Source organism: Scyliorhinus torazame, chromosome 11, assembly GCF_047496885.1.
Source record: "Scyliorhinus torazame isolate Kashiwa2021f chromosome 11, sScyTor2.1, whole genome shotgun sequence".
NCBI classification, from domain to species: Eukaryota; Metazoa; Chordata; class Chondrichthyes; order Carcharhiniformes; family Scyliorhinidae; genus Scyliorhinus; species Scyliorhinus torazame.
Genome location: NC_092717.1, coordinates 67523066 through 67547102, shown reverse-complemented (window position 1 = coordinate 67547102; position 24037 = coordinate 67523066). Strand labels below are relative to the sequence as shown.

Genomic DNA, 24037 nt, shown 5'->3' with positions numbered 1-24037 from the left:
TCGATTCCGGCTTGGGACACTGTCTGTGCGGAGTCTGCACATCCTCCCAGTGTGTGCGTGGGTTTCCTCCGGGTGCTCCGGTTTAGAACATAGAACATAGAACAATACAGCGCAGTACAGGCCCTTCGGCCCACGATGTTGCACCGAAACAAAAGCCATCTAACCTACACTATACCATTATCATCCATATGTTTATCCAATAAACTTTTAAATGCCCTTAATGTTGGCGAGTTCACTACTGTAGCAGGTAGGGCATTCCACGGCCTCACTACTCTTTGCGTAAAGAACCTACCCCTGACCTCTGTCCTATATCTATTACCCCTCAGTTTAAGGCTATGTCCCCTCGTGCTAGCCATTTCCATCCGCGGGAGAAGGCACTCACTGTCCACCCTATCTAACCCTCTGATCATTTTGTATGCCTCTATTAAGTCTCCTCTTAACCTTCTTCTCTCTAACGAAAACAACCTCAAGTCCATCAGCCTTTCCTCATAAGATTTTCCCTCCATACCAGGCAACATCCTGGTAAATCTCCTCTGCACCCGTTCCAAAGCCTCCACGTCCTTCCTATAATGCGGCGACCAGAACTGTACGCAATACTCCAAATGCGGCCGTACCAGAGTTCTGTACAGCTGCAACATGACCTCCTGACTCCGGAACTCAATCCCTCTACCAATAAAGGCCAACACTCCATAGGCCTTCTTCACCACCCTATCAACCTGGGTGGCAACTTTCAGGGATCTATGTACATGGACACCTAGATCCCTCTGCTCATCCACACTTTCAAGAACTTTTCCATTAGCCACATATTCCACATTCCTGTTTTTCCTTCCAAAGTGAATCACCTCACACTTCTCTACATTAAACTCCATTTTCCACCTCTCAGCCCAGCACTGCAGCTTATCTATATCCCTCTGTAACCTGCTACTTCCTTCCTCACTATCGACAACACCACCGACTTTAGTATCGTCTGCAAATTTACTCACCCACCCTTCTGTGCCTTCCTCTAGCTCATTGATAAAAATGACAAACAGCAACGGCCCCAGAACAGATCCTTGTGGTACTCCACTTGTGACTGTACTCCATTCTGAACATTTCCCATCAACCACCACCCTCTGTCTTCTTTCAGCTAGCCAATTTCTGATCCACATCTCTAAATCACCCTCAATCCCCAGCCTCCGTATTTTCTGCAATAGCCTACCGTGGGGAACCTTATCAAACGCTTTGCTGAAATCCATATACACCACATCAACTGCTCTACCCTCGTCTACCTGTTCAGTCACCTTCTCAAAGAACTCGATAAGGTTTGTGAGGCATGACCTACCCTTCACAAAGCCATGCTGACTATCCCTGATCATATTATTCCTATCTAGATGATTATAAATCTTGTCTCTTATAATGCCCTCCAAGACTTTACCCACTACAGACGTGAGGCTCACCGGTCTATAGTTGCCGGGGTTGTCTCTGCTCCCCTTTTTGAACAAAGGGACCACATTTGCTATCCTCCAGTCCTCTGGCACTATTCCTGTATCCAATGATGACATAAAAATCAAAGCCAATGGTCCAGCAATCTCTTCCCTGGCCTCCCAGAGAATCCTAGGATAAATCCCATCAGGCCCCGGGGACTTATCTATTTTCAGCCTGTCCAGAATTGCCAACACCTCTTCCCTACTTACCTCAATGCCATCTAATCTATTTACCTGGAGCTCAGCATTCTCCTCCACAACATTATCTTTTTCCTGAGTGAATACTGACGAAAAATATTCATTTAGTATCTCGCCTATCTCTTCAGACTCTACACACAACTTCCCATCCCTGTCCTTGACTGGTCCTACTCTGTCCCTAGTCATTCGCTTATTCCTGACATACCTATAGAAAGCTTTTGGGTTTTCCTTGATCCTTCCTGCCAAATACTTCTCATGTCCCCTCCTTGCTCGTCTTAGCTCTCTCTTTAGATCCTTCCTCGCTACCTTGTAACTATCCATCGCCCCAACTGAAACTTCACACCTCATCTTCACATAGGCCTCCTTCTTCCTCTTAACAAGAGATTCCACTTCTTTGGTAAACCACGGTTCCCTCGCTCGGCACCTTCCTCCCTGCCTGACCGGTACATACTTATCAAGAACACGCAATAGCTGATCCTTGAACAAGCTCCACTTATCCAGTGTGTCCAAAACTTGCAGCCTACTTCTCCACCTTATCCCCCCCAAGTCACGTCTAATGGCATCATAATTTCCCTTCCCCCAGCTATAACTCTTGCCCTGCGGTGTATACTTATCCCTTTCCATCCTTAACGTAAACGTCACCGAATTGTGGTCACTGTCCCCAAAGTGCTCTCCTACCTCCAAATCCAACACCTGGCCTGGTTCATTACCCAAAACCAAATCCAATGTGGCCTCACCTCTTGTTGGCCTGTCAACAAACTGTGTCAGGAAACCCTCCTGCACACACTGAACAAAAAACGACCCATCTAATGTACTCGAACTATATCTTTTCCAGTCAATATTTGGAAAGTTAAAGTCTCCCATAATAACTACCCTGTTACTTTCGCTCATATCCAGGATCATCTTCGCCATCCTTTCCTCTACATCCCTAGAACTATTTGGAGGCCTATAGAAAACTCCCAACAGGGTGACCTCTCCTTTCCTGTTTCTAACCTCAGCCCATACTACCTCGGAAGATGAGTCCCCATCTAGCATCCTCTCCGCCACCGTAATACTGCTCTTGACTAGCAGCGCCACACCTCCCCCTCTTTTGCCTCCTTCCCTGAGCTTACTAAAACACCTAAACCCCGGAACCTGCAACATCCATTCCTGTCCCTGCTCTATCCACGTCTCCGAAATGGCCACAACATCGAAGTCCCAGGTACCAACCCATGCTGCCAGTTCCCCTACCTTATTTCGTATACTCCTGGCATTGAAGTAGACACACTTCAAACCACCTACCTGAACACTGGCCCCCTCCTCCGACGTCAAATCTGAGCTCCTGACCTCTATACTCTCATTCTCCCTTACCCTAAAACTACAATCCAGGTTCCCATGCCCCTGCTGCATTAGTTTAAACCCCCCCAAAGAGCACTAACAAATCTCCCCCCCAGGATATTTGTGCCCCGCAGGTTCAGATGTAGACCATCCTGTCTGTAGAGGTCCCACCTTCCCCAGAAAGCGCCCCAGTTATCCAGAAACCTGAATCCCTCCCGCCTGCACCATCCCTGTAGCCACGCACAATCCAAAGATGTGCAGGTTAGGTGGATTGGCCAAAAAGGTTGTGTGTCCAAAAAGGTCAGGTGGGGTTACTGGGTAACAGGGATAAGTTCGAAGCGTGGGCTTGAGTGGGATGCTCTTTCCAAGGGCCGGTGCAGACTCGATGGGCCAAATGGCCTCCTTCTGCACTGTACATTCTATGATTCCTGGGCTGTATTGTTCTTTATTCAGGTCAATTTATATTTAAATAGTGACATATATCTTTTTACTACTGTCTTCAAAACTGAATATAGCATGAACTGACTTGAGCCAGGGTGCCTAAACTTGGCTTATGATGCCAAACCAAAGGAGACTGAATGTAAACAGCGAAATACACAAGAGATTTATGAGGAAATCCTTGTTTTGGTACTCAGCAGTTCAGTGGATTAAACTAGTTTTACTGTATGGCGAACCTGAGAGCAACATCCAACAGACCGAGTGAAATTTTACAATAAAATCATCTTGAGCAGAACTGGCCAGCAAAAAGCTGGCAACTTATAGAATGTTAAATATAAATTTCTCTCAAATGCAGTGCAGCCAACGAGAACAGCTCCTAGAGAAGAGTGCAACAGGAGGACACCAGGACAGTCAGCAGCACCTAGAGCTGGAGTAAAGGTTGTAAGGGAGAAAGCTGATTGACAAGTTGTTTTTCTCCAATTTAAAGCTACATTAAAGAATAATAAGAGTTCTAGCTTTTTAAAAAATAACTTAAATCATAAGAGTCTTCAGTATGAGAGGGGAGCTCAGTCCAGTGTTTTAAAGAACAAAAGAACAAAGAAATGTACAGCACAGGAACAGGCCCTTCGGCCCTCCAAGCCCGTGCCGACCATACTGCCCGATTAAACTACAATCTTCTACACTTCCTGGGTCCGTATCCTTCTATTCCCATCCTATTCATATATTTGTCAAGATGCCCCTTAAATGTCCCTATCGTCCCTGCTTCCACTACCTCCTCCGGTAGCGAGTTCCAGGTACCCACTACCCTCTGCGTAAAAAACTTGCCTCGTACATCTACTCTAAACCTTGCCCCTCTCACCTTAAACCTATGCCCCCTAGTAATTGACCCCTCTACCCTGGGGAAAAGCCTCTGACTATCCACTCTGTCTATGCCCCTCATAATTTTGTATACCTCTATCAGGTCGCCCCTCAACCTCCTTCGTTCCAGTGAAAACAAACCGAGTTTATTCAATCGCTCCTCATAGCTTATGCCCTCCATACCAGGCAACATCCTGGTAAATCTCTTCTGCACCCTCTCTAAAGCCTCCACATCCTTCTGGTAGTGTGGCGACCAGAATTGAACACTATACTCCAAGTGTGGCCTAACTAAGGTTCTGTACAGCTGCAACATGACTTGCCAATTCTTATACTCAATGCCCCGGCCAATGAAGGCAAGCATGCCGTATGCCTTCTTGACTACCTTCTCCACCTGTGTTGCCCCTTTCAATGACCTGTGGACCTGTACTCCTAGATCTCTTTGACTTTCAATACTCTTGAGGGTTCTACCATTCACTGTATATTCCCTACCTGCATTAGCCCTTCCAAAATGCATTACCTCACATTTGTCCGGATTAAACTCCATCTGCCATCTCTCCGCGCAAGTCTCCAGACAATCTAAATCCTGCTGTATCCTCAGACAGTCCTCATCGCTATCCGCAATTCCACCAACCTTTGTGTCGTCTGCAAACTTACTAATCAGACCAGTTACATTTTCCTCCAAATCATTTATATATACTACAAACAGCAAAGGTCCCAACACTGATCCCTGTGGAACACCACTGGTCACAGCCCTCCAATTAGAAAAGCATCCCTCCATTGCTACCCTCTGCCTTCTATGGCCTAGCCAGTTCTGTATCCACCTTGCCAGTTCACCCCTGATCCCGTGTGACTTCACCTTTTGTACTAGTCTACCATGAGGGACCTTGTCAAAGGCCTTACTGAAGTCCATATCGACAACATCTACTGCCCTACCTGCATCAATCATCTTAGTGACCTCCTCGAAAAACTCTATCAAGTTAGTGAGACATGACCTCCCCTTCACAAAACCGTGCTGCCTCTCACTAATACGTCCATTTGCTTCCAAATGGAAGTAGATCCTGTCTCGAAGAATTCTCTCCAGTAATTTCCCTACCACTGAAGTAAGGCTCACCGGCCTGTAGTTCCCGGGATTATCCTTGCTACCCTTCTTAAACAGAGGAACAACATTGGCTATTCTCCAGTCCTCCGGAACATCCCCTGAAGACAGCGAGGATCCAAAGATTTCTGTCAAGGCCTCAGCAATTTCCTCTCCAGCCTCCTTCAGTATTCTGGGGTAGATCCCATCAGGCCCTGGGGACTTATCTACCTTAATATTTTTTAAGACACCCAACACCTCGTCTTTTTGGATCACAATGAGACCCAGGCTATCTACACCCCCTTCTCCAGACTCAACATCTACCAATTCCTTCTCTTTGGTGAATACTGATGCAAAGTATTCATTTAGTACCTCGCCCATTTCCTCTGGCTCCACACATAGATTCCCTTGCCTATCCTTCAGTGGGCCAACCCTTTCCCTGGCTACCCTCTTGCTTTTTATGTACGTGTAAAAAGCCTTGGGATTTTCCTTAACCCTATTTGCCAATGACTTTTCATGACCCCTTCTCGCCCTCCTGACTCCTTGCTTAAGTTCCTTCCTACTTTCCTTATATGCCACACAGGCTTCGTCTGTTCCCAGCCTTTTAGCCCTGACAAATGCCTCCTTTTTCTTTTTGACGAGGCCTACAATATCACTCGTCATCCAAGGTTCCCGAAAATTGCCGTATTTATCTTTCTTCCTCACAGGAACATGCCTGTCCTGTATTCCTTTCAACTGACACTTGAAAGCCTCCCACATGTCAGATGTTGATCTGCCCTCAAACATTCGCCCCCAATCTATGTTCTTCAGTTCCCGCCTAATATTGTTATAATTAGCCTTAGTTTTGCATGGCAGACAGCATGTGGGAATGCCTAGATGCTCCTTGCAGTCTGGATGACCACATTTGGAAGATGTACCATTGTTTTGACCAGCTTGAGAACCAGGTTTCGGAGCCTGAGTTTTGGCTGGAGGCACAACAGTACATCCGTAAGGCTGCAAGGTTCATGCATAACACATTTTTAGACATGGTCACCCCACAGCTTAAGGAAGTGCAGTCAGAGGGAATGGGTGACCAACAGTCAGAGGATGGGCAGGCAGGTAGTCAGGGAAGCCCCAGAATACATCTCACTCAAGGACTATTTGTCTGTGTTGGAAAACAATGTCCGATGGCTCCTTTGGGGGCTGCAGCCGAGCCAAGTTCAAGGCACGGTGGGTGGCTCAGGGATGGGAGGGGGGAGTAAGAATTGAAGAGCAATAGTGGTAGGAGACTCTGCATGAGGTGGACAGGCTGGGGTTGTTTTCCTTCGAGCAGAGAAAGCTGAGGGGGACCTGATTGAGATGTACTAAATTATGAAGGACTGAGATCGGGTGGATAGGAATAAACCACCTGGTCAACACCCAGGTGGCACAGATTTAAGGTAATGGGCAGAAGATTTGGAGGGGATTTTTGGAAGCCTGTGACCAGTGGCGTACTGCAGGGATTGTTCGTAATGTATAGTAATGATCAAGACAGGAATGTGGGGTTATGATGAATCAGTTCGCAGATGATACAAATTTGATGATGTGGTAAATAGCGAAGAAGAAAGCCTTCAATTACAGGGCGATGTAGATGGGCTGGTCAGAACAATTGGAATTTAACTCTGAAAAGTGTAAGGTGAAGCATTTTGGGAGAACTGACAAGCCAAGGGATACACAATGAATGGTAGGACGCTAGGAAGTACCTTGGGTGCATGCCCATAAGTCTCTGTAGGCAGCAGGACAGATAACCTCTAACCTAATAATAAAACCCATTGGTCTGAGGTAAGTACCATATTTTATTATATTATTATTATTTTTTATAAAAATTTAATTTAGTTGTTAGCCAGATCTTGGTAGAAAGTTAGAGGAATGGCAGGGAAGGGAGTGCAATGTTCCTCCTGCAGGGTGTTTGAGGTGAGGAATGCAGTTAGTGTCCCTGCTGATTTTACCTGCAGGAAGTGCTGCCATCTCCAGCTCCTCCAAGACCGAGTTAGGGAACTGGAGCTGGAGTTCGAAGAACTTCGGATCATTCGGGAGGCAGAAGGGGTCATAGATAGCAGCTTCAGGGAATTAGTTACACCAAAGATTGGAGATAGGTGGGTAACTGTAAGAGGGACTGGGAAAAAGCAGTCAGTGCAGGGATCCCCTGCGGTCGTTCCCCTGAGAAACAAGTATACCGCTTTGGATACTTTTGGGGGGGACGACTTACCAGGGGTAAGCCATGGGGTACGGGCCTCTGGCATGGAGTCTGTCCCTGTTGCTCAGAGGGAAGGGGGGAGAAGAGCAGAGCATTAGTAATTGGGGACTCTATAGTCAGGGGCACAGATAGGAGATTTTGTGGGAGCGTGAGAGACTCACGTTTGGTATGTTGCCTCCCAGGTGCAAGGGTACGTGATGTCTCGGATCGTGTTTTCCGGGTCCTTAGGGGGGAGGGGGAGCAGCCCCAAGTCGTGGTCCACATTGGCACTAACGACATAGGTAGGAAAGGGGACAAGGATGTCAGGCAGGCTTTCAGGGAGCTAGGATGGAAGCTCAGAACTAGAACAAACAGAGTTGTTATCTCTGGGTTGTTGGCCGTGCCACGTGATAGTGAGGTGAGGAATAGGGAGAGAGAGCATTTAAACACGTGGCTACAGGGATGGTGCAGGCGGGAGGGATTCAAATTTCTGGATAACTGGGGCTCTTTCTGGGGAAGGTGGGACCTCTACAGACAGGATGGTCTACATCTGAACCTGAGGGGCACAAATATCCTGGGGGGGAGATTTGTTAGTGCTCTTTGGGGGGGTTTAAACTAATGCAGCAGGGGCATGGGAACCTGGTTTGTAGTTTTAGGGTAAGGGAGAATGAGAGTATAGAGGTCAGGAGCACAGATTTGACGTCGCAGGAGGGGGCCAGTGTTCAGGTAGGTGGTTTGAAGTGTGTCTACTTCAATGCCAGGAGTATACGAAACAAGGTAGGGGAACTGGCAGCATGGGTTGGTACCTGGGACTTCGATGTTGTGGCCATTTCGGAGACATAGATAGAGCAGGGACAGGAATGGATGTTGCAGGTTCCGGGGTTTAGGTGTTTTAGTAAGCTCAGAGAAGGAGGCAAAAGAGGGGGAGGCGTGGCGCTGCTAGTCAAGAGCAGTATTACGGTGGCGGAGAGGATGCTAGATGGGGACTCTTCTTCCGAGGTAGTATGGGCTGAAGTTAGAAACAGGAAAGGAGAGGTCACCCTGTTGGGAGTTTTTTATAGGCCTCCTAATAGTTCTAGGGATGTAGAGGAAAGGATGGCGAAGATGATTCTGGATATGAGCGAAAGTAACAGGGTAGTTATTATGGGAGACTTTAACTTTCCAAATATTGACTGGAAAAGATATTGTTCGAGTACAATAGATGGGTCGTTTTTTGTACAGTGTGTGCAGGAGGGTTTCCTGAAACAATATGTTGACAGGCCAACAAGAGGCGAGGCCACGTTGGATTTGGTTTTGGGTAATGAACCAGGCCAGGTGTTGGATTTGGAGGTAGGAGAGCACTTTGGGGACAGTGACCACAATTCGGTGACGTTTACGTTAATGATGGAAAGGGATAAGTATACACCGCAGGGCAAGAGTTATAGCTGGGGTAAGGGCAATTATGATGCCATTAGACGTGACTTGGGGGGGATAAGGTGGAGAAGTAGGCTGCAAGTGTTGGGCACACTGGATAAGTGGGGCTTGTTCAAGGATCAGCTACTGCGTGTTCTTGATAAATATGTACCGGTCAGACAGGGAGGAAGGCGTCGAGCGAGGGAACCGTGGTTTACCAAGGAAGTGGAATCTCTTGTTAAGAGGAAGGAGGAGGCCTATGTGAAGATGAAGTGTGAAGTTTCGGTTGGGGCGATGGATAGTTACAAGGTAGCGAGGAAGGATCTAAAGAGAGAGCTAAGACGAGCAAGGAGGGAACATGAGAAGTATTTGGCAGGAAGGATCAAGGAAAACCCAAAAGCTTTCTATAGGTATGTCAGGAATAAGCGAATGACTCGGGAAAGAGTAGGACCAGTCAAGGACAGGGATGGGAAATTGTGTGTGGAGTCTGAAGAGATAGGCGAGATACTAAATGAATATTTTTTGTCAGTATTCACTCAGGAAAAAGATCATGTTGTGGAGGAGAATGCTGAGCTCCAGGTAAATAGATTAGATGGCATTGAGGTAAGTAGGGAAGAGGTGTTGGCAATTCTGGACAGGCTGAAAATAGATAAGTCCCCGGGACCTGATGGGATTTATCTTAGGATTCTCTGGGAGGCCAGGGAAGAGATTGCTGGACCTTTGGCTTTGATTTTTATGTCATCATTGGCTACAGGAATAGTGCCAGAGGACTGGAGGACAGCAAATGTGGTCCCTTTGTTCAAAAAGGGGAGCAGAGACAACCCCGGCAACTATAGACCGGTGAGCCTCACGTCTGTAGTGGGTAAAGTCTTGGAGGGGATTATAAGAGACAAGATTTATAATCATCTAGATAGGAATAATATGATCAGGGATAGTCAGCATGGCTTTGTGAAGGGTAGGTCATGCCTCACAAACCTTATTGAGTTCTTTGAGAAGGTGACTGAACAGGTAGACGAGGGTAGAGCAGTTGATGTGGTGTATATGGATTTCAGCAAAGCGTTTGGTAAGGTTCCTCACGGTAGGCTATTGCAAAAAATACGGAGGCTGGGGATTGAGGGTGATTTAGAGATGTGGATCAGAAATTGGCTAGCTGAAAGAAGACAGAGGGTGGTGGTTGATGGGAAATGTTCAGAATGGAGTACAGTCACAAGTGGAGTCCCACAAGGATCTGTTCTGGGGCCGTTGCGGTTTGTCATTTTTATCAATGACCTAGAGGAAGGCGCAGAAGGGTGGGTGAGTAAATTTGCAGATGATACTAAAGTCGGTGGTGTTGTCGATAGTGTGGAAGGATGTGGCAGGTTACAGAGGGATATAGATAAGCTGCAGAGCTGGGCTGAGAGGTGGCAAATGGAGTTTAATGTGTGAGGTGATTCACTTTGGAAGGAATAACAGGAATGCGGAATATTTGGCTAATGGTAAAGTTCTTGAAAGTGTGGATGAGCAGAGGGATCTAGGTGTCCATGTACATAGATCCCTGAAAGTTGCCACCCAGGTTGATAGGGTTGTGAAGAAGGCCTATGGAGTGTTGGCCTTTATTGGTAGAGGGATTGAGTTCCGGAGTCGGGAGGTCATGTTGCAGCTGTACAGAACTCTGGTACGGCCGCATTTGGAGTATTGCGTACAGTTCTGGTCACCGCATTATAGGAAGGACGTGGAGGCTTTGGAGCGGGTGCAGAGGAGATTTACCAGGATGTTGCCTGGTATGGAGGGAAAATCTTATGAGGAAAGGCTGATGGACTTGAGGTTGTTTTCGTTGGAGAGAAGAAGGTTAAGAGGAGACTTAATAGAGGCATACAAAATGATCAGGGGGTTGGATAGGGTGGACAGTGAGAGCCTTCTCCCGCGGATGGATATGGCTGGCACGAGGGGACATAACTTTAAACTGAGGGGTAATAGATATAGGACAGAGGTCAGAGGTAGGTTCTTTACGCAAAGTGTAGTGAGGCCGTGGAATGCCCTACCTGCTACAGTAGTGAACTCGCCAACATTGAGGGCATTTAAAAGTTTATTGGATAAACTTATGGATGATAATGGCATAGTGTAGGTTAGATGGCTTTTGTTTCGGTGCAACATCGTGGGCCGAAGGGCCTGTACTGCGCTGTATTGTTCTATGTTCTATTTAAAAAGGCATTGGGGTACTTGCCTTTATTAGCCGAGGCATAGAATATTAGCCGAGGCATAGAATAGAAGAGCCGGGGGGTTATGGCGGAGCTGTATAAAATGCTCGTTGGGTACTGGTTGCCACACTGTAGGAAGGATGTGATTGCAGTACATCTGCACCCAGAAGGTGGTAGGAATCTGGAACTCTCTGCCTGAAAGGGTGGTAGAAGCGAGAGCCCTCACAGCATTTAAATGAGCACTTGATACCCATAGCATACAAGACAACACACCAAGTGCTGGAAAATGCGATTAGAATAGATCGGTGCTGGGCAGCACGGTGGCGCAGTGATTAGCACTGTTGCCTCACGCCGCCAAGGAGCCGAGTTCGATCCCGTCCTCGGGTCACTGTTCGTGTGGAGTTTGCATATTCTCCCCGTGATTGCGTGGGTCTCACCTCCAAAACCCAAAGATGTGCAGGGTAAGCGAATTGGCCACGCTAAATTGTCCATAATCGGAAAAATGAAAAAATAAATAGGTGCTTGATGGCCGGCCTAGATACGTGATGGGTGACTGCTAGAAAGGGCAGGCAGGCAGTCAGTTCAGGAATCCTCTGCGGCTGCCCACCTCTCTCACCTTTTTGGATCATGTTGGGGGGGGGGGGGGGGGGGGGGGGGGGGGTAGCCGATCAGTGGAAAACAACAGCAGCCAGAACAGTGGCACCACACCAGGCTCTGTTGCTCAGCAGGGGAGGGCAAAGTGCAGGAGAGCGGTAGTTGTAGGGACTCTATAGTAAGGGGCACAGATAGGTGTTTCTGTGGAAGTGAAAGAGACTCCAGGATGGGGTGTTGCCTCCCTGGTGCCAGGGTCAAGGATGTCTCTGAACGAACACAGGACATCCTGAAGGGGGAGGGTGAACAGCCAGAGGTCATAGTACACAGAGGTACAAATGACATATGCAGGAAGAGTGATGAGGTCCTGCAGAAGGAGTTCAGGGCAGTAAGCTAAAAAGCAGGACTTCGAGGGTTGTAATCTCAGGATTACTCCCTGTGCCAGTGAGGTTAGAAATAGGAGGATTGTGCAGCTAAACATGTGGCTAAACCAGTGGTGCAGGAGGGATATCTGGACCATTGGGATCTCTTCCGGGGAGGTGCGACCTGTACAAGGAGGACGGGTTGCATCTAAACTCGAGGGGCACCAATATTCTGGCTGGGAGGTTTGCTTGTGTCATTTGGGAGGATTTAAACTAATATGCCAGGGGGGTGGGAACCAGAGCTATAGCTTAGAAAGTTTCATTACTGAAGAAGTACAGAACAAAAATAATGGAACATCACCCTCAGGCAGAGCAGAAAAGGTGACAAGTGTGAGAAGGGAGGTGGTCAATGCAGGACTGAGGGTATCGTACCTTAATGCGCGCAGTATACGGAACAAGGTAAATGAGCTTGTTGCGCACATTGAAATTAGCCGGTACGATGTTGTTGGGCATCACAGATGTGGCTGCAAGGGGATCAGGGCTGGGATCTAAATATACAAGGATATGTGTCCTATCGAAAGGACAGGCAGATGGGCAAAGGGGGTGGGGTTGCATTGTTAGTAAGGAATGACGTTAAATTGATAGCCAGGAGCGATATAGAATCAGAAGGCATAGAATCTCTGTGGGTAGAGTTGAGGAATCGCAAAAGGTAAAAAGACCCTGATGGGAGTTATGTACTAGCATGTCGGGCAGAAAATAAATCAGGAGATAGAGAAAGCATGTAAAAAAGGCAATATCACAATAATCATGGGCGACTTCAATATGCTGGGAAATTCAGGTTGGGAGTGGATCTCAAGAAAAGGAATTTGTGGAATGTTTAAGAGATGGTTTTTTGGAGCAGCTTGTGGTAGAGCACACTAGGGAAAAGGCAATTCTGGATTTGGTAATATGTAATGAGGCAGACTTGATTAGGGAACTTCAGGTGAAGGAACCCTTAGGGAGCAGTGACCACCATACGATAGAATTTACCCTCAGTTTGAGAGGGAGAAGCTGGAGTCAGATGCAATGGTATTACAATTAAATAAGGGTAACTACAAAGACATGAGGGAGGAGCTGGCCAGAGTTGATTGGAAAAGGAGACTATCAGGAAAGACAATGGAACAGCAATGGCAGGAGTTTTGGGGGATTATTCGGAAGTTACAGCAGAAATTCATCCCAAGGAGCAGGAAACATGCTGAGGGCAGGACAAAGCACCCATGGTTGACGAGGGAAGTAAAGGACAGCATAAAAGCAAAAGAAAAAGCAGACAATGTGGCGAGAATTAGTGGGAAGCCAGAGGATTGGGAATCATTTAAAAGAGAGCAGAGGACAACTAAAAAAGCAAAAGGGGAGAGAAGATGAAATATGGGTGCAAGTTAGCTGGTAATATAAAAGTAGATAGGAAGAGTTTCTTTCAATAAGTAAAAGGTAAGACAGAGGCAAAAATAGACATTGGACCACTTGAAAACATGGCTGGAGAAGTAATAATAGGAAACAAAGATATGGCAGACAAACTGAATAGTTACTTTGCATCAGTCTTCACGGTGGAAGACACCAGTGGGATGCCAGAGCTCCAGGAGAATCAGGGGGCAGAGGTGAGTGCAGTGACCATCACTAAGGAGAAGGTTCTGGGGAAACTAAAAGGTCTGAAGGCGATTAAGTCACCTGGACGGGTTGGTCTACACCCCAGGGTCCTAAATGAGATAGTTGAGGAGATTGTGGAGGCATTGGTGGTGATCTTTCAGGAATCACTGGAGGCAGGAAGGGTCCCACAGGACTGGAAAGTGGCTGATGTAACACCGCTAAGAAAGGAGGGAGACAGAAGACAGGAAATTATAGGCCGGTTAGCTCAGTCATTGGTAAAATTTTAAAGTCCGTTATTAAAGATGAGATAGTGAAGTACTTGGGAGTGCATGGTAAAATAGGATTGAGTCAGCACGGCTTTGTCAAAGGGAGGTCATGTCTGACAAAACTGTCAGAGTTCTTTGAGGAGGTAACGAGGAAGTTAGACAAAGGGGAAGCAGTCAACGTGATTTATTTAGATTTCCAGAAGGCCTTTGACAAGGTGCTGCATAGGAGACTGTTAAATAAGTTAAGAGCCCATGGTGTTAAGGATAAGATCCTGGCATGGAAAGAGAATTGGCTGACTGGCAGAAGGCAGAGAGTGGGGATAAAGGGGTCTTTTTCAGGATGGCAGCCGGTGGCTAGTGGTGTGCCTCAGGGGTCTGTGCTGGGACCACAACCTTTCACAATATACATTAGTGATCTTGAAGAAGGAACTGAAGGTACCATTGCCAAGTTTGCAGAAGATACCAAGATCTGTAGAGGGACAAGGTAGTATTAGGAAGCAAGGAGACTGCAGAAGGATTTGGACAAGCTAGGAGAGTGGGTAATGAAGTGGCAAATGAAATACAATGTGGAAAAGTGAGAGGTTATGCACTTTGGAAGGAGGAATTTCGGCATAGACTATTTTCTAAATGGGAAAATGCTGAGCAAATCAGAAGCACAAAGGGGCTTGGAAACTCTTTTTCACGATTCTCTTAAGGTTAACATGCAGGTTCAGTCGGCAATTAAGAAGGCAAATGCAATGTTAACATTCATGTCAAGAGACTTCCGGTGACGGCGGGCGGGAGGCGGCCGCACAATGGAGGGCTCCCGTTCGGGAACGTCATTTTCAGGGCTTTAAGCCCGGTCCCAGGGTCCACGGAGGCGGCAAAAGCAGGGAGAAGGCACAGAGGAGGCACAGTGAAGACACAGAAAAAAAAAAAAATGTCGAGGGTGAGCGAAAAAACGGCCTTAAAAAAACAGCTGAAGGTCCATCGGGGGGGGAAAGGTCACCACGGGGTCACCAAGGAAAATGGGGGCTGGAGCACCAGGGGAGGCCGTATTGCTTACGGCTGAAGAAATAACTAAGGTGATGGCTGCGGAATTAGAAAAGCAGTTGGCGCAGATTGTGAAATGCATGGAGACGGTGAGGAAGGAGATGAGGGAGGTTTTGAGTGCGCTGGTGGAGGTGGAGGTTTCCCCGGTGAGGACGGCGGTGGCAAGCGCAGTGGCGGAGGTGCGAGAGCAAGGGGAGGCACTTAAGGAAGTGGAGGAGACGGTATTGCAGCACGGAGATCAACTTGCCTCGATGGGGAAGGAGATGCGGAAGGTGATGGACACTAACAAGGATCTGCGAGGAAAAATGGAAGACCTGGGAAACAGATCCAGGCGACAGAATTTGAGGATTGTGGGGCTGCCCGAAGGAGTTGAAGGACCGAAGCCGACTGAGTATTTTGCCGCGATGATGGCAAAACTATTGGGGGAGGGGGAGGATCCCTCCCAATATGAACTGGATCGGGCTCATCGGTCGTGGAGGCCTGTACCAAAGGCGAGTGAGCCGCCAAGGGCAGTGACTCTGTGCTTCCGTAGGTACAGTGTGAAGGAGAAGCTCCTGAGCTGGGCCAAGCAGAAGCGGGTGGTGCAGTGGGCTGGAGCTGGTATACATGTATACCAGGACTTTACGGTGGAGCTGGCGAGGAGGCGGGCTGCCTTCAACGGGTGAAGAGGGCACTGTACATTAGCAAGGTGCAGTGCGGCATTGTATATCCAGCGAAGCTGAGGGTGACTTACAAGCTCAGGGACTTTTATTTTGGAACGGCGGAAGCAGCGGAGGAGTTTGCGAAAGCAGAAGGACTGTGGCAGAACTGACAAATTGAGGAATGGCCATGTGCCGATGTAACCTCATGACTGTATTTTCTTCTTTTTTGTATCATTGCACGCGGGTGTAGAGGCTAAAGGAGCCAATGTTGTATATATTTGGACAAGGGAAGGGACGGGACTTTCACTCGAAATGAGGGCTCTTTGGCGTGTAGGTGGATATGTGGGGTTTGTGTGCTAAAAGGGGATCTTTGGGCTTTCCTAGGGCCGGGCAAGGGGGAAAGGGACCCGGGCGGGGGCCTCCACGCTGGCCGGTTTAAGCCGGCCAGTGAACGGGAGTGAGGTGGGGGGGAGGGGCTGCAGCCATCGGAGCCTGGCAGAACAGGGTCCGAGTGGTCTAGCCGGGGTGGAAAGTTGGGGGGAAGGAACCGAGGTTGGGAGGAGGAGTTTTACAAGAGGCAGTGGACGGGAGGAGCTGGAGACTTGGGGGGGGGGGGGGGGGGGGGGTGTACAACTCTGGGGTATCATGTACTGTACTCTTTCAGAGGCTGGATGGCGTTGGTTGGGGGGGTGGGTGAGGGGGTGGGGAGCTGTGTAAATTAAGGGTGACTACGGGTCATCCCGGATTCCTTTTTGTCATTTGTTTATGTAAACATGCGGGTTGAGGTTTGGGGGTTGGTGGGCAGATGGGATCGTTGCTTTTATGGGGATTGACATATCTTGCTGATTATTGTTTATTGTCGATGGGTGTAAATGTGGGAGAAAATGAGAAAAAGGAGTATTAAATTTTTTTTTTAAAAAACCACTAATGTCAAGAGTGCTCGAATACAAGACCAGGGATGTACTTCTGAGGCTGTATAAGACTCTGGTTAGACCCCATTTGGAGTATTGTGATCAGCTTTGGGACCCGTATCTAAGGAAGGATGTGCTGGCGTTGAAGGGTCCAGAGGAGGTTTACAAGAATGATCTCTGGGATGAAGAACTTGTCGTATGAAGAACGGTAGAGGACTCTGAGTCTGTACTCATTGGAGTTTAGAAGGATGAGGGGGGATCTTATTGAAACTTACAGGATACTGCGAGGCCTGGATAGAGTGGACGTGGAGAGGATGTTTCCACTTGTAGGAAAAACTAGAACTAGAGGACACCATGGCCAAAGGGACGATCCTTTAAACGAGATGAGGAGGAATTCCTTCAGCTAGAGGGTGGTGGAGGCCAAATCACTGAATGCCTTTAAGATAGAGATAGATAGGTTCTTGATTAACAAGGGGATCAGGGGTTATGGAGAGAAGGCAGGAGAATGAGGATGAGAAAATATCAGCCATGATTGAATGGCGGAACAGACTCGAGGGGCCGAGTGGCCTAATTCTGCTCCTGTGTCTTTATGGACGCGCCGAAGGGCCTTTTGTGCTGTAAAGCTCTTATGATTAACAGCGACTGCCTGCCCTTCATGGTTGGATGTTGGCCTCTGTACAAGAAAGTCAACAAGGCCCAATAAATGCCTTGTATTTGTACCTTCAATCATGTCTAACGCAATTTGTGGTGTCAATTTGGAAATGTGACCTGTCAGTTTTTATATCAGAATACTGGTGCTTCGGAGAGTTCAATTCTGAGGGCACGATGCATAAACTTAGCCTGTGTTTCTCAGATTTTAGATTGGATCAATTCTTAATCTTCTAAGTGTTTTAAATGATTAAGGGATTTAAAAGGGTTCATATATCGAAAAATTATTTTCTGTGGTGGCAGGGGATGTGTGGGGGGGTGGGAAGGAGATCAGGAAAGAGGTGACATAACCATAATATTAAGAGCCAAGCTGTTCAGGAGTGAAACCAGGAAACACTTTTTCACACAAAGGGTAGTAGAAACCTGAATGCTCAAACGACTGTGAATGCTGGAACAATTGGAGCTTTCTTTTATTAGGTAAGGGTATCAAGTGACATGACACCAAAGTGGGTAGACAGAATTGAGATGCAGATCAACCACAATCTAACTGAGAGGCATAGCAGGCTCGAAGGGCTGACTGGTTTATTAACCTGTTATGATTTCTGGATCAATTTAGAGCCAAACTCGTATAATTTGTAAATTACATCAATGTCTGATACTTTTGTTACAGCAATAACAATGCAGTTTCAGACACCCGGTATTCCTTCACTGATAGCTTGAGTTTTGGTCAAACAACGGAGTAATAAATTTGTTGAGGTGTCTATACGAATCAAATTGATTGTTCTGCAAATCATGAGAATTTTTGTATTATAATTCCATTTAAAACTTATCTTGCAAATTACACAAGAATTGTCTCAACATCACAAAATAATTGCATATATATCACTGAACAACTATTAAGAAATCAAAAAAGGTCCTTATAATTTTAAAATCTACAGGCCAATACATCTATTTATAACAATAATCTTTATTGTCACAAGTAACACTGCAATGAAGTTACTGTGAAACGCCCCTAGTCGCCACATTCCGGCGCCTGTTCGGGTACACTGAGGGAGAATTCAGAATGTCCAAATTACCTAACAGCACGTCTTTCGGGACTGTGGTGAGGAAACCGGAGCACCCAGAGGAAACCCAGGCAGACACGGGGAGAACGTGCAGACTCAGCAGACAATGACCCAAGCCGGGAATTGAAGCGGGGTCCCTGGCGCTGTGAAGCCACAGTGCTAACCACTGTGCTACCGGTTTGGAACCATTAAAAAAAAAATTGGCTGTTCTATTCCCATAATGTTGCACACTTATTTTTATAAATAAATAACACTCATATTGATGAGTAAAATTTGTTTAGAAATAGAAAGCTCCTGCACTTTCACAGTGGCAATTATCCCTGTACACTCAAAAATGTGATCAAAAAATGTATAAAGTGGAGAATTCTGAAAGGTGCTTTTCTTCCCTCACCCTCTGCATGTTATTTCGGAGCTCTGATGTGCGAGTGGCTCCATCAGCAAATCGCAATCTGTCAAGGTTGGCTACCGACTCCTCTCCAGCATTTGGATTAATTGGTGCGACAGGTTCTCCTGGATTCAAAACAATAGGCAAGAGTACTTCAGATTCCAAGAACTGGTTTTGAAAGCATTGAATTAATTTAACTCTGCTGGGACGTGGACCCTAACAGTGACACTCTCAAGGCGAACTTGATTTTCTCCAAATAGAGAAAACTAGCCATGTCCGATAGCCAGGTCTCCTGCTTCGGGGTCTCCAGGCTACCAGGGAAGCAAAGGCCAGAACGTTTGCCTCTTTCTCCTCCTGGATTCCCGGGTCTTCTGACACCCCGAAAATCGCCACCTTTGGACTTAGCGCCACCCTTGTTTTTAACACCTACGGAACACCACTAGTCACCACGGTCATCCTGAAATAGACCCCTTTATCCCCACTCTCTGCCTTCTGCCAGTTAGCTAATCCTCTATTCATGCCAATAACTTGCCCGTAGCATCGTGGGCTCTTATCTTATTCAGCAGTGTCCTGTATGGCACCTTGTCAAAGGCCTTCTGGAAATCCAAATGAATCATGTACTCTGGCACCCCTATGCCGAACTTCCTTGTCACCTCCTCAAAGAACTCTAGCAGATTTGTCAGACATGACCTTCCCTCGGCAAAGCCGTGCTGACTCAGCCCTATTTTATCATGCACTTCCAAGGGCCGGTGCAGACTCGATGGGCCGAATGGCCTCTTTCTGCACTGTAAATTCTATGATTCTATGATACTCCTCAATCTTATCCTTAATAATGGATTCTAAAATCTTACCAACGACCAAAGTCAGGCTAACTGGCCTATAATTTCCCATCTTCTGCCTCCCTCCCTTCTTAAACAGGGGTGTTACATTAGCCATTTTCAAGTCCACTGGGACCCTCCTGGCCTCCAGTGATTCTTGAAAGATCGCCACCAATGCCTCCACAATCGCCTCAGCTATCCGGGTGATTAATCCAGTTTTAGACCTTTCAGCAACTTCTCCTTAGTGATAATCGCTACACTCACCTCTGTCTCCTAAAGTTCTGGTATGCCACTAGTGTCTTCAACCGTGAAGACTGATGCAAAGTACCTATTCAGTTCCTCAGTCATTTCTTTGTTCCCCATTACTACTTCTCCAGTCTCATTTTCCAGTGGCCCATGCTCATTCTTGCTTCTCTCTTAACTTTTACATATCTAAAAAAACATTTGCAATCTTCTTTTATATTAGCTAGCTAGCTTACACTCACATTTCATCTTCTCCCCCTTATTGCTTTTTTAGTTGTCCTCTGTTTGCTTTTTAAGGCATCCCACTAATCCTAGCCACATTATTTTGCTTTTATGCTGTTCTTGACTTCTCTTGTCAGTCTTGGTTGCCTCGTCCTGCCCTTAGCATGTTTCCTCGTCCTTGGAATGAATTTCTGTTCTGCTTCCCGAATAATCCCCCAAAACCCCTGCCATTCCCTGCAAGTCTCCCCTTCCAATCAACACTGGCCAGCTACTCCCTCATGTCATTGTAGTTACCTTCACCCAATTGTAATACCATCTGATTCCAGCTTCTCCCTCTCAAACTGTAAGGTAAATTCTATCATATGATAGAATGACCCCTAAGGTTTCCTTCGCCTTAAGTTCCCTGATCAAGTCTGCCTCATTACATATCAAATCCAGAATTTCTTATTCCCGAATAATAATCTTTTTTATTGTCACAAGTAGACATACATTAACATTGCAATTAAGTTATTGTGAAAAGTCCCTAGTCGCCACACTCCGGCGCCTGCTCGGGTACACAGAGGGAGAATTCAGGATATCCAATTCACCTGACAGTACGTCTTTCGGGACTTGTGGGAGGGAACTGGTGCACCCGGAGGACGCCCATGCAGATGCAGGGAGAACATGCAGCCTCCGCACAGACAGTGACCCAAGCTGGGAATCGAACCAGCGAGCCTGGAGCTGTGAAGCAACAGTGCTACCCATTGTACTACCATGCTGCCCACCTAGTGGGTTCTACCAAAAGCTGCTGCTGCTGCAAAAAAAAAAAAATCTTGTAGACATTCCACAAATTAATTTTCTTGGGATCCGCGACCAACCTGATTTTCCCAGTCCACCTGCACATTGAAATCCCCCATGATTATTCCAGCAGGGTATTATGTAAAATATTGTGCTTGCTCCATTTTCTCCAAGACTCCTTTTCCCATTTTTTTAACTCTCAGAGTTGCAGCATTTTGCGATACAATGTTGGCTACTGTACACAGGTTTAAATGTAGATTCTTAATGTCTTTGGTGTTGCTCTATAAAAAGCAACGGTCTCGGATTGACACCATGTGAGGCTTCATGCTGTTTGGTCAGGGAAAAATGCTGGATTTCTGAGCTCAGATTTCTACTCTCATAATTGCTGGTTAGACTTTCATCCTTTGGTCCTTAACAAAATACATTTCAAAAAGTTTGTGAAACTAGACTGGGGTGTGAGATGAATCATTATGAGTTTCTCTGGCACTGCTTGTCCAGATATGAAATAAATGACAAGACTTACCTGGCTTGCAAATTTCTGTTATGGTTAGGGCACAGGCTCGACCAAACACTACCAAGTCAAGGAGAGAATTTGCACCGAGTCGATTAGCTCCATGGACTGAAGCACTGGCAGCCTCACCACAGGCATAGAGGCCAGTTACCACAGAATCTTTCCCATTTGTGTGGTTAATCACCTGCAAGAGGCAAAATTCACATTTGAACATTGTGTACCACGAGCCCATCAGCAGCATCTCAGGGAGAGGATTAGTCTCTGATTGAATGGGCAGCGAACACCGGTGGTAATGAGTGTGCTAATGGCTGCCTGGCCCGGGGATGCTAAGGTGCAGCAGGGCAGGAACCGGGGGAAACAAAAATAAGGTGGGGCTGGGGACGGCGAAGGTATGGTGGGACGTGTGAACGGGGGAAGCGGGGTGTAGAGGGGCATAGGTGGGATGGGGATGATCAGTGAGAGGACAGAAAGTACAGCAGGCGCCAAGGAGAGGGAGTTTGTGGGGCCCGAGTGGAGGCAGTGAGTCTGAGAATGCGAGGGAGAGTGTGAGAATGCGAGGGAGTGTGAGAATGCGAGGGGGAGTGTGAGAATGCGAGGGGGAGTGTGAGAATGCGAGGGAGAGTGTCTTTGTGCGTGGGGAAGCAAGAACGAGAGGGAAAAAAACAAGTGAGTGAGTGAGAGTGAGACCAACACATTCTCACCCACTGTCAGTGGATGAGGGTGCGCAAGTCAACACCTTGAGACTGACACATATACGCACTCACCCTATTCTAATCTAATGGTTATTTTTATTTATTAATTACTTATAACAATGTATTGCTTTGACAGTGCTTTATTTTGCTCAGCAAGTCATTTATTTCCTTCACATTCAACTTTAATGTATATTGCTGAAATCAGGTCATCAAGAGATAATTGGAAATGTGGCTTTCAATAAATTGTGATTACCTGCCCTTTGTAGTTGGTGGGGACCCCTCCCATATTGTAATGCACTGTAGGAAGGACTGGAATAGGCTCTTTGGTGACATCCACACCAGCAAAAATCATGGCAGTTTCCGAAATACCTGGCAATCGCATTGCCAGCTGCTCAGGGGGCAGGTGGTGCAGTTGTAAGTACACATGGTCTTTGTCAGGGCCACAGCCTCTGTTAAAACAATAAGGACAAATGTCAAAAGTCACAGAAGTCCAGATAAAGTAGTCCCCATACTTCTAACAATCAATTGTCTGTATATTACAACTAATAATAGCTATTTTATATTGTCATAGGAGACTATTAACCAATCCTTCTGAAATATTGGGTGTGCTGGCCATTTCAGGCAATTTAATAAGTTATCCAAACCTTGTTAAAGTGCAATTACCTTAATTATTTAGTTATCTCTGCTTATTGCTTTCAGGCACATAAAGGTGTTGAAGTGCCTTTTAGTTGGTACTATTAAATATTCACCCGAGATAATGAGTGCCTTAAGTTGCACAGCCACCGTTAAGTCCAGGACCACAACTCGATTACGTTTACTTTAGTGATGGAAAGGGATAGGTATATACCGCAGGGCAAGAGTTATTCTGGGGGAAAGGCAATTATGATGCGATGAGGCAAGACTTAGGATGCATTGGATGGAGAGGAAAACTGCAGGGGATGGGCACAATGAAAATGTGGAGCTTGTTCAAGGAACAGCTGCTGCGTGTCCTTGATAAGTATGTACCTGTTAGGCAGGGAGGAAGTGGTCGAGCAAGGGAACCGTGGTTTACTAAAGCAGTCGAAACACTTGTCAAGAGGAAGAAGGAGGCTTATGTAAAGATGAGACATGAAGGTTCAGTTAGGGCGCTCGAGAGTTACAAGTTAGCTAGGAAGGACCTAAAGAGAGAGCTAAGAAGAGCCAGGAGGGGACATGAGAAGTCTTTGGCAGGCAGGATCAAGGATAACCCTAAAGCTTTCTATAGATGTGTCAGGAATAAACGAATGACGAGGGTAAGAGTAGGGCCAGTCGAGGACAGTAGTGGGAAGTTGTGCTTGGAGTCCGAGGAGATAAGAGAGGTGCTAAATGAATATTTTTCGTCAGTATTCACACAGGAAAAAGACAATGTTGTCGAGGAGAATAAGGAGATTCAGGCTACTCGACTAGAAGGGCTTGAGGTTCATAAGGAGGAGGTGTTAGCAATTCTGGAAAGTGTGAAAATAGATAAGTCCCCTGGGCCGGATGGGATTTATCCTAGGATTCTCTGGGAAGCCAGGGAGAGGGACTGAGGGAGGGAAACGGACCGAGGGAGGGAGAGGGACCAAGAGAGGGAGGGAGAGGGACCGAGAGAGGAAGAGAGAGTGACTGAGGGAGGGAGACAAACCGAGAGAGGAAGAGAGAGGGACTGAGGGAGGAAGAGAGAGGGACCGAGGGAGGAAGAGAGAGGGACCGAGAGAGGAAGAGAGAAGGACCGAGGGAGGAAGAGAGAGGGACCGAGTGGGGAAGAGAGAGGGACCGAGGGAGGAAGAGAGAGGGACCGAGGGAGGAAGAGAGAGGGACCGAGAGAGGAAGAGAGAGGGACCGAGGGAGGAAGAGAGAGGGACCGAGTGGGGAAGAGAGAGGGACCGAGGGAGGAAGAGAGAGGGACCGAGGGAGGAAGAGAGAGGGACCGAGGGAGGAAGAGAGGGAGTGAAGGAGGCGGCGAGGGAGAGAGGCGGCGAGGGAGAGAGGGGGCGAGGGAGAGAGGGGGCGAGGGAGAGAGGGGGCGAGGGAGAGAGGGGGCGAGGGAGAGAGGGGGCGAGGGAGAGAGGGGGCGAGGGAGAGAGGGGGCGAGGGAGAGAGGGGGCGAGGGAGAGAGGGGGCGAGGGAGAGAGGGGGCGA

The 24037-nt window shown here is 47.2% G+C and overlaps 1 protein-coding gene across 3 annotated transcripts in view; it reads right to left on the bottom strand.

The window, feature by feature from the left end:
• Nucleotides 1–24037, bottom strand: part of sdha (succinate dehydrogenase complex, subunit A, flavoprotein (Fp)) — a 123432-nt gene that overhangs the window by 9777 nt on the left and 89618 nt on the right. For all 3 annotated transcript variants that reach the window (XM_072467376.1, XM_072467377.1, XM_072467375.1), the window contains exons 9-11: nucleotides 22152–22347; nucleotides 21219–21390; nucleotides 18642–18760 (exon numbers count right to left, since the gene is read on the bottom strand). In XM_072467376.1, coding sequence (XP_072323477.1) covers nucleotides 18642–18760; nucleotides 21219–21390; nucleotides 22152–22347 — 487 coding nt within the window. The remainder of the gene's footprint in view (nucleotides 1–18641; nucleotides 18761–21218; nucleotides 21391–22151; nucleotides 22348–24037) is intronic.